Raw genomic sequence first — 17,002 nt, forward strand, 5'->3', positions numbered from 1 at the left:
CATTTTATTAACTCTGAGTTACAAACAAAATGCTCCAAATCATAATGCAGTTAAGATTTATGTAAGGCCCTAGCCCAGCAAGACTCTCACATGTAGCTGTGTATTTAAATCTCTAATAATGCACATACAGTATATGTTTTCTATTTTCACTTTATATATATTGGAGCTGCTTCCTGTTGGTGACCATGTGTTGATTACTATAAAAGTACGAACATACAAGAACAAACTTGATTTGTTTATTTAGACTTGGACTATGATATAATGTATATACATACACTGCCCATTTTTAAGACTTGTAATCAAAATGGATTTTATATTTAAAGTATAAACATACATTTTGTTAAATATGACATGTTCACAAATGCGATTTTCATTAAATCTTTATTATAAAAATATAAAACAGAAATTAAAAATCAAAACATTTCTGTAAGCCCCTATGAGAAAAATGTTCACCCCTTACTTAGGAATCGGTGTATACACACACACACACACACACACACACACACACACACACACACAGAGAGAGACACGCACACACAGAGACACACTCACACACAGAGAGAGTACATAAACTTTCCTGATCATACTTTTTTTAAACACGTCCATGACAAAACTGACTGCAGGTTGTGTTAAGCAGACACTAGATAACCCATATTAAAATGCTGGGGACTAAAGTGGCTTGGGATTTGAGGAATGGCATTGTTATAGTAAGTAATTTTCAAATACTGTTTAATAACAAGTAAGGTATTGTTTTACCTTCACCAAGTGCTCTACAATGAACTGCACTAATATCCCACATTTTTCTAAAGGAAGGCTCAATCCCCACCCCAACCACTACCAGTGCACAGAAACTATTAAAAACATGCTTTCAAATTTTGTGTTCCTAAACATTCATTGAAATGCCAATTGCCAAACACTTGTCAGAATTCACTGGCCATGTCCTCATCATCTCCAGGCACCCTAGTCCCATACAGAGGAATGGACTGAAGATACTGTGAATACTCCCCAAATGTAAAAGAAAATAGGTTTAGTGACAATATTCAACATTATTTGCACCAGTTCATTTGAAATTGTTTAATACTTTTACATTTATAGAAATATTTTTCCATAGCTAAAACCTCTGTTTATGTAATGACATTTAAAAATTTCATTAGTACCAGCCAGCTAACTTTTAGGGAGTGAAGTACCATTAAATTAAACATTTTTAACATCATCATTGTACAAGCATGCTTTAAGGTGAAATACTGTCCTTGGAACAAGGAACTGTTAGCATTTATATGATTTCTAGTTCCTGGTTTTTGATACATTTGCACAGGATATTTCCCCTTTCTTAAATACTATGGGGCAGATTTTCATTCAAGATTAAGAACAGTCATAAATAAAGAGCAGTGAAAGCAGAGAGCTAATGTATAATTCTGTGTAAATAAAATTAATCTGGAAAACATTAATATTTATAGCATACAACAGAGGTTTCAGTCAGATAATTGTTTCTTAGCTTATATCATAAACAGCAAGAGAAACAAAATAAAAAACAAAACTACAAATTTCAGGTATTGCCCCCTCAAGAAAATAAATGTTCCCCAAATTTTGTGCTATAAGGTTCATTTTTGCTGTGTTTGTAAAAAATATACATCATATTTATTTGTGATTGTTAAAACAAATATTTTATGAATGTATGATACTATATTGTGACTGAACTCTAGAGCACAAAGCAGGAGGCAAGCAAAGATAATTTATAAATAGATATTTTACAGTATACATGGTGGACTATATGTATACCTGCACACATATACAATTACTCATATAGTTCTTAATCATCATAAAAACAATACTATATCTGTGAGGGCCAGAAAATATTGCTTTCATAAATTATTACCTCATCATCTAAATATTGCCCTCTAACTGAAACATGAGGATCTTGATAATCACTACAGATTCTGATGCTGCAATGATGCTGCATTGTTGGCATCCAATCTTTAAAAAAAGTTTTCATGGCATGTAACACTTATTGCTTTATATTAGAGTACTACAAGCACTCTATATTCAAATGCTATGTCAATAAAGTGCCAGCATTTTAGAAAGCTTGGTTAGTGTATTCTCAAAAGACCTAAAGGAATACACAAGAATTTTCCAGGTAAGAATCATTTTCTAGTTTTTTAGTTTAATAGCTTCTTTTAACTTAAATGTATCGAAAGTGTCATGAACTTTGTTCAGTCTGAATTTTTCATGTTTGGGTAATGTAACTATGAGATTCACCTTACAAGGATACAAGGTAAAAAGATCTCCAAATCTAACCCCAGTATGTCATACCTCTGACTATGTAAAATATTAATTTAATCACAAGTTTCAGCAGTAACCGAAACCCATTATTTAACCTGAAGAAACTTGTTTCTCTCTTTGATGTGTCTTTCTGAAGGCAGTAACTGCTCAGTATGTGTCTCCGTGGACAGCAGCATGCAGCTGGTGTGGGCCACAGCAGAGCCATACACATTAGGACACGGTTGTTTACATCAATAGTGCTACCACGGGCACTGAAAAAAGCGGGCATAATCGGCAGGATTGGAGTTAGCATGACCTCTTTCTCTTTATGGATAACTGTGGGAACAAGGTAGACTTAAGGGTCATTTTTAAAGAAACAGGTCTGAGTAGTAGTAGAAAGAAGTGGAAGTAGAAAGAAACTTTTTTTTAAAAAAGTATGAATGATGTGTGGAGCGTTCAGGGGTCAGTGGTGTTGATGGTGGTTTTGTCGCGAGAGGTCATCCCCCGGTACCAACTACAGTAGCCCTCTTTCTGTTGGATGCAGGCATAGTGCCGGGACTGGTAACCAGGGTAACCAAAGTGCGAAAGCATGTCCGTCCACAGGCACTCGTTCTTTGAGGTCACAAAGCAGGGCAGGTAGTGACAAGGCTTAATCTACAGAGAAAGAAGAGCAAGACTAAAGATGTATCTTAAAAGCAGACACTCAAATTGTAAAGGAGGATGTAGACTAACTGCTTTGAATTATTGTGGTTATTTTTTCACTGTGTTTTACACAATCTCGCTAGGGGTGCTCATTTATGAAATAATTTCATGTTAAATGTTAGTTTGTGATCACTTACAGAAAAAAATACAATTTATTTAGTGTTTTTTTACAGGTAAAACTTGTAAAATGTCAAATTTTCATTCAAAACTGTAGATGCTGATACAATTATATATGAGAATTTAACACTTCTGCCGAAGAACACACCAATTCAGACGACTTTCCCACATAATTTTATACATGAGGCCCCAGATGTTTATTTGCTTGGCATGTGCAGCAAAAGCAACCAAAAAGTGTAAATGTGTGTGCTTAATTATGTTTGTGATACTCTTTTATCCCTTTTAAATTATTAAAAAGTAATTACAGTGAACCTGCATTGTAGGGCATAGGAACAAAGAATAGTTTGGATTTAGCATCTTCATAAAGCTCAAGCCTTATCAAGCAATTGATTCACTTAGTGAAAGACATATTATTGTGGCAGGTTATTTATATGGAACTATATTTATTTCTGTAAGCTTTGCACATTGAATTTGTTACTTCCCTAAGTCTCAATTAGCATCTAAGCTCATTTTTGTTGTAAGCTAAATAGTTGCACTTATCTTCACTTTATAATCAGTTACTATGTATGCAAAAGAGCTTATTGACAGCTATATGCCTCTCTCAACTTAACCAATGCAAATGCAATATGCACATTCATATTTGAAGAAAATGGAGGCGATTTAAATTACTTCCCAGGTGGCTAATGAATACAGGACTTAATGTGTATCAGTTACATAAATGTATCTTACAAACCCTTTCTTCTAGAATATTTCTGAAATGCCTTATAAGGACATGCTCCTTGATGCACACCTGTGCCTCACTCTTGAAAGGAATTGCCTGAGTTGGAAGGTTCATGTTAAGACAGGCAGTAGTTTTGCCAGAAGGTTAATGTTACGTTTAGTGTCTTGAAGCTGCAAGGTCAATATGCATGCTGGATTTGTAGATTTTCTTTAAACAATCCAAAGCTCAATGCATTGAGCTCTATGCAACACTAAGACAAATGCTTTGCACTGGCATGCACCAGCTCTGAATAATAATTTGTTAAACAAGCAGTTGGAAAGAGAAAACCAAGTGTAATTAGTCAGTATGTGCACTAGTGAGGTGTGACGCCAGTACTGAGCTGAGAAGAAAGTGCATGAGCCAGTGTGTGAGTGCACAGTCGCCACCTTCTCACACATGCACTCTCATAGCTGATTTGCTCAGGGACATTTAAGGGGAGCACTGGATGTACAAAGAGATTACTTCAACACAAAGATGATTTTTGTTCAGTCTACCTTTAGAAGGTCAAAACAACCCCCCCCCCCCCCAAAAAAAAAACTAAACTATGTTTTTGTCTATATATGTCTATTTTACTAACTTTTTTTTTGTTTCTTGGCTACATAACACATGAGAGCAGGTCATGCATAAAGTATATTGTTTTCTAATCCTCAGTTAAACTTACAGGCAAAAAAGGCACTGCATATTTCTCCCTCACCTCTCCCCTATATCATCCCTACATTTACTACAATCCAGTCTACACTGTATCTGTGTAGTCAAATCCAGATGTTATAATGCAAGAAAGGTAAGGGTCCCAGATAAGATAAAGGGATCCATTCCTCTGCATATTCTCCTGCATTGCAGGTTAACAGGTTATGCAAACTGCTGGCATAAAACCATCATTTTCATCAGAAAGCTCAACATTTGGATTTCGCAAGCCCTTTACCACTGTTTCGGGGGAACACAAAATTAAGTTTTGCCCTCTAGAATAGAATAAACTAATGTTGACTTTTTTTCTATAGAGAAATTGGTTCACTGAGTATAGCCATGCAAAACTATTGTGTAAGTGAATATGTGGGCTAGAAACCGCTGGCACATCAGAGTAGTGTACTGTGTTGGAACCAAACGCGGTTCCTGCTCCTGGCCCTGAGCCCGTCCCTGGAGCCGGTGCTGTGTGGGTAGCCTCTCCCCTGCTTGGAGTTCCCTGACTGCTGCAGTTCCCGTGCTGGGCAGCCGCTGCCACTCACCCTGCAGTTGCAGCCCAGCTGGTAGCGGTGGTTGATCCCTTTCTTCTGAGCCAGGGACAGGCGTTCCCACCTCTCGTTAAAGTTACACAGCCCCGTGTAGACCTTGCCATCATACACACGCCCTGTGGAAAAAAGGGAGGGAGATATAATTGGTGCTGGATATTTGTATTTTATTGAGACAATCACAGATACGCCTGTAATGACATTTCTGTTTTATGTAACGAATGGTGAATATGTAGTGTACCATGAAAGGCTCTATAATGCAACTTGCATCCTTCTATATCAAGTAGCCATGGTAACTCTCAAAGAGAGTAGCATATGCAGCATATGTTTATGCATTTTATAATCAGTATGTTACATAAATACACCATATTTAGGTCAGAAGGGCTAAAGGCCTTTTAACTACGGTAAGATAATCTTGCCCTGTGCCGTTAAGATTAAATGACCTCCCTCCACATCTTGATTCTCTAAAGGTCCTTTAACGGATATATTTAGCTTTTGGCTGTTTGCAGCTTAGAGCCTATGACAGGATCCCGACCGGAGTGACAGGTGTTATGGCCGAGCTCGGGGCTGGCATGGCGGCAGACTGAAGCTACAGCCCGTGTGCCCTGTCCCTCATGGTGGCTTGTGCTTACAGCCCAATTATTTTAGTCGCTGGTGAAAGCAGATCTTATCGGGGCCCTCTTGGTCGGTGCATGCAAGTCCACGGGAGGCCATCGCACAGGGTGCATGTGCAAGTCAGGAGAGCTAGCAGAAGGTTGACATGGCTGACATAGGAGTGATACCCAATTACGGGCTAAAATTCAACACACCCGAGAAGGCTGTATTGATGTGCATTTGTGGGAGAGACAAAGGGTAGGGGAGTAGGGGGCTGGGGTGTGTGTGTGTCTATCCAACCAGTCTGCAACAATCAAGGTCTTGTACTCTTTGGCATCCCATTATGCAAGTATTTCACATGGCGAAGTCAAACAGCTTTAATCTTGTGGCTCTCAGCCAAAGATATATCGGTATCTAGTTTCTAGAGCTGTCAAACCCTTTACTACGAATTGCAGTGGAGTCCCTGCAGCAGGTTGTGCAGGAGAGTTGCTGCTTGCAAAGGACATAACTTTGCCCCTGCCTTGTGACAATCTGTACTGTATTTAAGCCAAGAAACTTTGGCCGCCAGCAACCTTGCTTTTGTAGTGTGCGGTATGCAGTAGACGGGCAGGAGTACATGCACCCACAAATGGTAGTCACTTTTGCTTCTGACTGGCACTCAAACAGCCCTTATGCACTTCAATACCTTCATTTCTATAGCTCAAATATAGGCGGTGCTTTTAATAATACCTAAAAATACTACTACAGTTGTGTCATGTTGAACAAACCTTGGAGGGTGTTATGAATTGTTTTATAAAAACCTTACACAACTGTTCAGTTTTTTGCTGCTTTTGCCAAGATAATGGCCCTTACACAAGACCATTTTTGAATGTTTGTCATTTCAGTTATAACTATACTAACTCAGATTCAACAAATGCTACTATACTAAATTCACCAATTTGCCATAAATACTGACATTTTATTATGTGTGTGTTTTACATATATATATATATATATATATATATATATATATATATAAATAAAATGACATTAATTAGCCTATTTGTCAAAATTGACTGTTTTAGACATCAGTAAACAAAAACTAAAGCACTAAATCAACATTTATAGAGGAATAGCTGTCACTTAAATTCTGTACCATCACAGACATTAATAATATATGGTTTGACATGAAATCAGATGTAAAATACAAGAAGGCACATGACTAAAATGGGAGGAATTTAAGAGGAACAGAGATGACATGTGTAATCAGATATTCCAACTAGGCATTGACTGTTCAGAATCACAAACTGCTAAATAGCATAAATGTATTTTAATTAACGGGTACTTTGCTGCTATATATGAAGTCAGTGGAAAACAACGTTTTGCATCAGGCCTTAGCCAACAAGACAAATAGCTATTGTCACAAGTTATATTGAGAAAATACATTGGATAATAGCGGAGTAAAAAATGTAACTAGTTTCAAACATGATTATACATACAAGTTTCAAAATGTTTTATATTCAAGCTCAAATAGCCTGCTTCAAACAAAGTAAACAGGAAGCTGTAGGTACAATCCATTAGTCAGTAGTTTTTTTATTTTTGCTTTGGGGAACGGCTTTAAATGATTTGTACAACTCTGAATCATGCTTAAACTTCGGTTGTGCCTAAGAAAATTATAAATATTAAAAATGATTGATGGTAGCAAGTGAAGAGGATTTGTTCACACAAAGGTTGCATGAGGCTCACAGTTGTTTAACTAGTGGCTTAATAATGACATGGCTGGAACTTACCTGTGATCAAGTACTGGTATTTGTTAATGTCAAACTTGACTCCACACAAACTCTCTGAGGCATCTGTGTAGATGTGCTGGACATGCTGTATTTTGTTGAATCCTTTGTACATCTGTAGGAGTGGAAATACACCATAGGCAAAGGTTTTAGCAGTGTGAAAAGCTACGTAACTGACCAAAACTCCAAGATATAGGACACAACTCTATTTACATTGGTAGTAATGAGCAGTCAGTTTTTAGTTTTAATTCAGGTTAATTATTTTGCCCTCTTTACTGAGTTAATCAGATACCTCCAGACAAACAAAATTCTTGTTCTGAGAAATGTTGTTTTGACAAGTGCAATTTATTTGTCAAGGAACTAACAGGAAATTCTTAGAAAAATGTGAATATTCTGTGAGGACCAGCCACAATAAATGAACCCTCCCTCAAGGATTATGGGAAAACCATGAGCTCTAAATACAAAACATTTGTTTAGTGCATTTCCAGGGGATTTTATTTTTAGTAATGTTAACCATTTATCATAGCATAGTTTAAATAAGACAAATGGACAGAAAGTGCACGATTTACAGCTCCGTGGCTCTGAAACAGATCATGGCAAAACAGAAGCCTAGAGTTTTGCAAAGTCTTTCATAAGGATCAGTTTAAACTACAATAGACTTTGCCCTCAATGTAGGGAGCATTTTCAAGGGCAAGGTTCAACTTTTCGACATCTGTAGATGTGCACCGCGTCATGCCTGCATGCCTGTACCACAGTTTGCACCTGTCTTGATCAGGTGACTTTGTCCTCTTGGCATTAGTCATGCACTTGGAATGTACATTACAAAATCCAGCTCGGATACTTTGATGGCTGAGTGGAACACAGTGCTGGGGTTGTGTCCTGGACTTTGCCTATTTTGAGTCCAGGACACAGTGTTATAGCAGTGCAGCTGCATAAGAGTGGTGGACTACAACGCTGGAGTGAGCGGACCCAATGGCTGTCTGACTTGCCTTCATCTGCTTGACTGTGTAGCGCATGGTGCCAAAGGGCCCATCCTTCAGGGGCTTCTTCCCCACCACTTTGGCTCGGATCACTGCAAACAAAGCACACGAGCGCATCCTGGTTAATTTCACCCAGACAGCTCAAGTCACATGCTCTGTGAGCTGAGAAGAAACCCAAGGAGGTTTTATTAAATTTAACAAAGTTAGATCAGCAGCAGTAAACCGACTCCAGGACCTGTTTCTCTCTGCCAGTTAAGACAGTGGGATAGTTGGAATTATAGTATGGCTGAAAATGGATTAGCGTTTGCGCTTCAGAACATAATGAAAGCTATCATATTGGCGGGAGGGGTTCTGGGTCAGTGGTTTGCATTCTCGGTAGTCTATCGGTCTTCTTTGAGCATAAAGCAAAGCTTCATAAAACAAAGCTTATTCAGAAACAGGAAGTCATCTGTAGCTGACCACACTGGTATCTCACTTATAACTGGAGACTTGCTTACATGCATAGAAAATATATATATGCATGTGATTCTCAATGTGAATACTCATCTCTCAATCATTTTTTCTGCCTGTCTTTCGGTGAGAAACTGAACAGTCTCCTTGGAGAGCAAAGAATGAGGGCATGTCAGTATTACATCAGCTCACATTCTAATCTTGCCTTTCGCGAGAGTGTTAAACAAACCTATATGAGCCAGCATAGACACATCAGCCAGCCAGAAGACTGCATAGCTATCTGATACATCAATCTTATCCAACTGGATTCACATAAACAGCAGCAAGATATGGCCAAATAGTCAAAATGTCTGTGGTTTGGTTTATGTGACCTTGCAGGCTGGCTGGAAGGACTGGGGCCCATTGCAAAGGAAGCAGTGAACATGTGAAGGTTCATTTGTGACAATGAATAGGCTTTTCTTGTAGTGTCTGATTCTGCCACCCCTGCCCCCCAAACAACCCCCACCCCTCTTGGGGAATATCAGGCAGGGTGTGAATTTCACCTGCTCGTCTCAATAGAGAGAAAAAAGACAAAGAGAGCAGAGTCAAGAGAAAAGGGAGGAGAGGTGACAGCAGAATCTCACAGCGACGGGGATGTTTGTTATCTTTCCCCACAGGAATTTCCTTCCCACATTTCCTTAAGACTCGCATTCCTTGGGCTAAAAAAAAAGAAGAAAAGCAGCTCATTCCTCTGGCCCAGTGGGGACAGAAGGTTCTAGCACCTTCTCCAGCATCAGACCGCTTCCTCTCTGTCCCTGAGCTCACACTTATGGGCTAGGGAAGAGCAGGGAAATTAAGGTCCAAAGCAACTCAAAGTCAAATCACCAATGTGCTAAAAGTAGCATGATATTAGTTACAGTTTATGCTGGCTTTTAGTCTCATGCTTATCAGAGTAGTCAGTACTAATTAAGTATGGCTTTTTAACCAAGAAAATTCTAAGTACATTCCTACATAATAGTAACTAACATATAAAATGAATAACTTAAAAATTGCTGACTTTGACTTGCTCCCAGATATTTAAGTGCATTGAGTCAAGATACCCACTAAATTAATTATCTACAGTATGGCTAATTCTGCTGCTTTAATACTTAAAACATGTATTGAGGTTTCTTGGTATTTGTACTGGTAACACTAGCAGTAAAGAACATTTTTGCCTCTTATGGTATTACCAGGGTTAGTTTACAGCTTCTACCTTGAACCCAGTCATCAAACACTGTGGGGTCAGTGGTCAAACCATTAAACTTGAACCCTAATGTAGAAGAGTCTCCAGGTTAGGATTGCTACCTTTAGTGGCTGGTGGCACTATAAGACCTCAAAAGCATGCTGAAGAATAATATGTGCCCCTTCTGCAACCCTTCAACCATTTTTGGACTCCTGCATTGACCCTCTGCTACCAGTCGTTCACACACAGCCGACACGTTCAGTCAACTGTTTCAATGAACATCTTTATCTTGGTGTCTGTTGTCATTTCTTTAGGTCTGAGTGAGACAAATGTGGGGGAAAATTACAGAAATAAGTCCATGTTCTGGTGTGCCAGTAATTCCTAAAGACATGCTTACTGGTGCAGAAACCACTGCTGGAAGCTTGTTTTCAATGTATTTGAATGTCATTGCACTCATATAGCTTGTATGCATCATGTTTGTGCTCGACAAAGACTGTTGCCTCATTCACTTTACACTGATGCTTATGTACAAATTGCAAATTACTAATTTCTTTGAAGATGAAAATTACAGGCATGATTAGGCAGTTCAGTTTTCACATTGTTGAACTGGGGAGCAGGAAAACTTGCAATCTTAATGAGCTTTAAAGGACCAATCACCTAAGTTTTTTTCCAGACTGCACTTGAGCCAAACTGGAAGGCTGCACATCTTCAACATGGCCAGGAACAAGAAATGCCTTGTAAATGATATAGTTGAATTGGAAAACAATACGAGAATTTGTACAGGTTGCCTAAAAATAGGCTAGAGGTTTACTGACACATTCTGGTTCTCTCAAGTCAACTTCTGACTTAGACATGTACCTGTAGAAATGCCCTCACAGGAGCTGCTCCAGCATGGTGCAATCCAGCCCAGGCCACGTTGCCCAGTACCCAAAGCCCCTGGCCTATCCACACTGCCTAGGCTGCTTTGGTGGAATCTAGAGGCCAAAGTGTAGGGCAAAGCACAAATCTGGTGCATGAAAGCCCTTCAGTCCAGGCCTTACTGAATAAGCTATTTCAGTCCCCTCCGAAACTTAGCCAACTGGCCCTGTGCATGAAATCAGCTCTATTACCTGGAGGTATACCGCACAGTCATATGGGCAGGAAATGGGTCGGTGTCTAGAAATGGTGTTTGACTGAAGAAACGTACATTAGGTCTCAACACTGGAATGTTTGGCTGTAGTTAAGGGTGCAGAACCATGCAGTCTACTGAAAGCAGAACTGTTAGTGTGAACACCAAGACCTGTAACCAGTTCTTAAGCTTTTTGGTATCATCTGCTCTGGATTTGTGCTCCAGCATTCCTCGATAGGCGGGGAGCGCTGAGGATGACATTTATGATTCATCTTCATGCTGCTGATTACAGACTATTGGCTGCCTAAATGTGACTGAGTCATCTTCCTCCATGTCGCCTTTGAAGTTAAAAGACAAGCCGTTTTATAAACACCCAGAGGGAAACAGGCGGCTGTATACTGCAAATCATATTCTGTTGTTCTACAAGGACAGGCCATGTATAATATCAATTAGGATTTAACAGAAAATAAAACTGCAGAACTTTATAGCTCTTTGGCTTGTTAAAAAAAAAGTTTTACTGTATTAGTAAAGGATGTTAAGTAATGTGAACCACAGAAATTTTTCAACATTTGGCTCAACTATGAGACTATTTAAAAGTGACATTTAATGGTTTCTCTCAGCAATGGAGATGCATTATCAAAAGTCAAGAAGGATTTCATTTATCCAGCAGATGTCTGAGTCAAGATGTTTGGACTACGTTTCAGCAATATGTTTGCACATGCGTAAGGAATGCATAGATTGCATATCTGCCAATCTTCTTATTAGCTCTTGCCAAAATGTTACAAAAAACACCTCCTAATGATTTAAGCGAACAAATCCAGATAGAGATAGCCAACCAATGTGCTAAGTACTAACCTACACCACATGACTTCATGCCACACATTTGGATAGAGAGACTAGGTATCAAACATAGAGGTTTCATGACAGTGGGGATAAACTGACAGTACTTGTTTAGGATTCCTCATCGGATGCATATTCTTAGACCAGATCAGATTCCAAACTGCAACCCCACACACCAACACCGTAATTTACAGGACATCTCTACAGTGTATTTAGAGTTTTAGCTTGTTGGTGGCTTACACACTGAACATGTATCCACTCATCTTTGTACATCAACAAGACAGCATCTCCTGGACATTTAATTTCAAGTCATCCCATGCACTGGAAGAAGGAGCAAGCATACTGTGTTTCTGTAGGAGGAGAGCAAGGCATTAGCGGTGCTCAAAAGCCCTCTGGACAGCCATTCAGAATGAGAGAGGGCCTGGAGTAAAGGGGATTTTGTGGGGCTCCCCAGCACCTGCAAGTTCTGGAGAGCCCCAGTTTCTCAAGGGCTCAGGCCTTGGTCATGTGCAAGGCAGATTAAAGTAGATGAAGATCGATCCATCTCCCCTAAAAGCACAGCCAAGGAAAAGGAGCCCAGTGAAACTGGGTATTGCTGGATATAACTGAGAGCCATAGGATCAACAAATACCCACAAGGGGTACTATGGAAACTTTGCCATATGTATAAGAAACGAAACACACACTGTTTCTGTGCCACAACCTTTACGTTTTATGCACTGCTTACTGCTAGGCCAAGAATCACTTGTCGGCCAGAACTTCAGGCCCCCTTGTGATGTTCACACCTGGTCCCTAAAGGGTTAAATAGGCTTCCCAACCCTCTTACAATTGTAGTTTACTATAGACCTACTTCACCAATGTGACCATCTCAGTCTCTGTCTCTTTTTGAGAGTGCTATTTGTGGACCAGTACTGTGTGTACACCAGCTGGATGGGTAAAATCACATGTGGCCCCACCAGCAGTCCCAACCTCAGCTCACAATAGCACCTCTTTAGCCACCCACTCTCTGATTCTCTTAAATGTTTGCTCACCTCCATTCTCTAACTCTGCCATTCCCTCTGGGTGAACTCACTTCAGGCACATACTGTCATTTAACCCTTCTGTAAGCAGCACTTACTAAATTCATTACACAACAAAGCCACCAAGTCACAGCACCAGTAAATGGCGGTCCGGATACCCTCCTAAGACAACTTCTAAATAAGGCTTTATTATTTTAAGGCTATACCGCATCCGAAAGATGTTATAAAGCCCTATTCGAATTTAAACGAAGGCTGGGCTCTGTAAGTCTTGTAGTTTACTTCACACTTTGGTGTAAGCGTCTAGCTTCTAGTGCATTCTGGTATATTACTCAGCAAGTGGTCGTTTGTTCAGGAGGGGAAAAAAACATGCCTACTGGGACTTGTTGCCATGGCTACTGTTAACTCTTCCCTCCCTCCAGCTGCAGTCTGAAACTTTTTTGTGGCACGAGAGCGTAAAGAACGCGCATTCCCGATACACTAAGTGCTCTTTGCATTGAATACTGTTTACTGTGCATGGCGTGCTAGTGTTTAATGTGATCTACGTTACATTCGCCTGTTCTCTCCAGTTACTCAAATAATCATTGTGATCCCATAGCAAACCGAAGCGTGTCTCTACCACTACGCCACATAACCCAAAATATGCATGTAAATATTTAGTTCTCAGTACATAATTTCAAAAATCGAATCTGATATGTCTGAAAGGAACGCTGGTTGAAAACAAACTGTTAAAATACTTGAATGTAGCTAACCACGCAATGCGTATACAGATGACGAAGCTAGTAAGGAAGGAGCTATCGTTGCCATGTGAAATTATCAAACACATTACAAGCGAGCGATCAGGCTATAAATAAAACCTTTCTTACCGATATCCGAATTGCAGTATGCGTCCTGCGGGTGAGACAGTGCGCACGAGCAAGCTTCTGTAAGCTTGTCGACGTGCTGGCTGCCAAAGATGAACAGCAGGCTTAGCAATGTGAGGCAAGATTTCATTTTGAAGTTTATTCTGAAAGCGTCAAACTTCCTTCGTTGCGCGAGGCGAAGTCTCTGGCTTATCGGAAGTTCTCCGCAACACCGATGTGTAGGTCCACTGCTGAAGTCCCCACTCAGGCTGTCAGTGCGCTGTGCTCTCGTGTCACTTACATATAGTTCGTGAGATGAAAACGCCACCCACAAGCTCTGCAGTTCACGGCCAATCACAATGTCGATGATGCCATTTAAAAATAACAGAGGCATGACATATTGGAATTGACTTCACAATTGCCTTTTTTGTTATTAAAAGGGAGGAGGGTCTTTACTAATCCGCTCTCTTTTGATGCTTCTAGTTGTCTGGGCAACTAAAGGTTATCATTATGAGCCAGCATGGGTGGAAAATGCATGCTTCATGGAATAAAACGTGAGGGTATGTTGTATGAAGAATTTCCTTTCAACATGTGTTCTCTAAGACTGTATGTAGCATTTGTATATGACAGTCAAACTGAGAGCCAAAATAAAGTAACATTTTAAAAAATATTGTTAAATATTAATGCACCACTGTACCACCAAAACATTAAAGTGTTAATGTGAATACTCTTTTTATTAAATCATTGTGTCATATCCAATCCCCTAATCATTAATGTTTTAGATCTTGGTGCTGCAGATACCACCTTTGTGACTGTAAAAAGAGTAAAGCAAAGCAAATAGACTTAATAATCTTCATAATCAGACACATGACTGTTACATAAATCCAGTTTCCCCTCTCTTGCCATAGCAACTAAAGTTCTAAAACACAGGACGAGAGCAGTCTTTTGATAAGGTAAACCAGCAAACCAAAACTCGTAATCCTTCACAGTGGACCCAAAATAACTCTTAATACTTCCCTTCCCCCCTCCTCTAATTTTTATTTTTGTTTTTGATTTTTTGTAAGCATGTCCAAAGAGTAGAGTGGAGAACTAGTTCAGAAAGCTTGATCTTTTGAGCTTTGAGGAGTTGTGTTTAAGGTGTTTGGTTATGTAATATCTGCCTTAGCAAGGAAGGGAACTCGCCCTCTGACTACTTAGCCATCACTTGAAATCACTTTAAAGCTTAGATGTATGCCAAATTGGACAGTGGACCCTTAGACTCCAGCTTCATGGCCTTTGACTTGTGTTTTGTGACATGTGCTGATGTAACCAATGCCAGTGCATCACATCTGGGAGGTTGCAGAACTGCAAAAGTGCAAGGGGACTTCAGCTTGCTCTGTTTATAAGTTTAACATTAATGCTAATATATGACACCAGAAACAGGATGAAGACACCTAACAGTGGCTATTATTTGTGTTATTGTGCATTTGATAACTTGGTCATACTCGGAGGTGGAGGGATTTATTACCTGACCCCATTGTGCAGGCTCTTGCCCTCCAGGACCAGTTAGAGTTATGCAGTTTATTTTAATACAGATTATAATAAAATATGTATTATAATAAGTTACAGTGTCTTAGACAGTCGGCTAACTGTTAAAGAAGATCATAAATTATAATATAGGTTTATAAAATTGCAATTCAAAACACCATACATAACATATGTTAATTAAAATCTGTGCTCAAAATCACTCCTATTTTGTTTATGTAGTCACATCCATATTTGTGTATTTCCACAAGGAAAGTCTGCTGAAGTTTGCATCAGAAGCGGACTCTTTGGAAGTTTGCAAAAAGCGTGCATTATCTTATGACCTAGAGGAATGACAGAATTATCCCTATGGCCTTGTAGCATTTCTCAGGAAAAGCTTTGCCTACAAGTGGGAAGAAGACAGGAGATTTTTACTGGGTATTAGTTTTGAAATAAGTATGGGGGTGAGTGCTAGTCTCAGTCACCAATGACTTGCACTATACAATCATCATACATTCGCACTGGCTTCACTATACAGTCATCGTACATTCATGACCCTTTCTGTGCTTACAGCACTCTTGTTGGGAAATGTACATGCAAATTAAGATGCATGGATTACCAGGTACACTACTAAGTAGTACACTACTAAGGTACACTACTATTTTACACAACCTTTTTCCCTCGAAATTCTCTTTGCATCATTCACATGTCATCGCATTAGAGGTGAACTCTCTAAAAAAAGTGATAAAAAAAAGATGCGTCAGTTAATGTGCAAGATCTCAGAATCATGCAGCAATTTCATAAGTGATAGGCCATTGAAACTCAGCACTTTGCCCACATCCGGCATGTCAGAGTTCAGATTAATGCGTGGACACAGTAACCCCTGTCATACTGTGACACGGGCTATTGATGATCTGAAGTCATAGCCAGTTGAGGTCAAGTGTGTGTTCAAGTGTCAAGGCAGTGAGTTATTGTCATAAATTTGTTTTTGCAAAATGCCTGTCTAGTATAGTAATGGGGAGTGGAGAAGAGTCAGGAAGAGATATTTGATGTAATAGCATTTACTAAGCATTTACTAAGCAAACAACAGTCGAGAACATTTCCAAATGAAATGAGACCACAAATTCATTGAAACATACCATAAATACTTTAGCGAAAAATCAAGCATTTCTTAAAATAAATACTGCATTTTGTGGAAACAATCATCATAATACTGTGACATCACATTAGCATTAGGCCAGAACACAACAGTATTAACCAAAATGAAAACATTTTCAAAAATACCTCATTTATCATCATTTACAACAGAAATGTTCCTGACAACAGTGGGGTAATATTTTCCACATTAATGTGTAAAAGCTTTTGATTTTATTTCTACTAATACAGCATTTATTAAATGCTTTAGGTTTATTGGCTTTAATTTAATTGTGTTCTAAACTTTTTTTTTCCTTTGTAAATGCTGTTGTGGTTTGACTCTCTAGGCTACCATACAATTAAACCGAAGCACATAAACAATCAGAATCAGAAGCACATTCCTGCAACATGTAACAAGAATGCCAGGAATTTGCTTTAGTACCATGGTGATTGACAGCCGGCACAGACCCTACAAGGATCTGTGCAAATCAAACATTTTAAACAG

At 39.2% G+C, this 17,002-nt stretch overlaps 2 protein-coding genes across 2 annotated transcripts in view; one reads left to right on the forward strand and one right to left on the reverse strand.

Annotated features, from left to right (window-relative positions):
- syn3 (synapsin III) overlaps positions 1-17,002 on the forward strand; it is a 90,424-nt gene that overhangs the window by 41,223 nt on the left and 32,199 nt on the right. The window lies entirely within an intron of this gene.
- On the reverse strand, positions 223-14,269 carry LOC113587426 (metalloproteinase inhibitor 3). Its single transcript, XM_027026086.3, has 5 exons — positions 13,885-14,269; positions 8,414-8,496; positions 7,428-7,539; positions 5,062-5,183; positions 223-2,913 (listed from the first exon to the last, which is right to left on the reverse strand). The coding sequence occupies exons 1-5, from the start codon at positions 14,252-14,254 to the stop codon at positions 2,716-2,718; spliced, it is 885 nt and encodes a 294-aa protein (XP_026881887.2). The 5' UTR covers positions 14,255-14,269; the 3' UTR covers positions 223-2,715.

Source organism: Electrophorus electricus, chromosome 4 (genome assembly GCF_041902795.1).
Source record: "Electrophorus electricus isolate QZ-2024a chromosome 4, ASM4190279v1, whole genome shotgun sequence".
Classification (NCBI taxonomy): Eukaryota; Metazoa; Chordata; class Actinopteri; order Gymnotiformes; family Gymnotidae; genus Electrophorus; species Electrophorus electricus.

Excerpts from the sequence above, each read along its gene's own strand:
- LOC113587426 (XM_027026086.3), bottom strand. The coding sequence starts at position 14,254 with ATGCCTCTGTTATTTTTAAATGGCATCATCGACATTGTGATTGGCCGT. Across the intron at positions 7,540-8,413 it reads ACACAGTCAAGCAGATGAAG|ATGTACAAAGGATTCAACAA; the intron begins GCAAGTCAGACA and ends CCACTCCTACAG. Across the intron at positions 5,184-7,427 it reads ATACCAGTACTTGATCACAG|GGCGTGTGTATGATGGCAAG; the intron begins GTAAGTTCCAGC and ends TTTTTTCCACAG.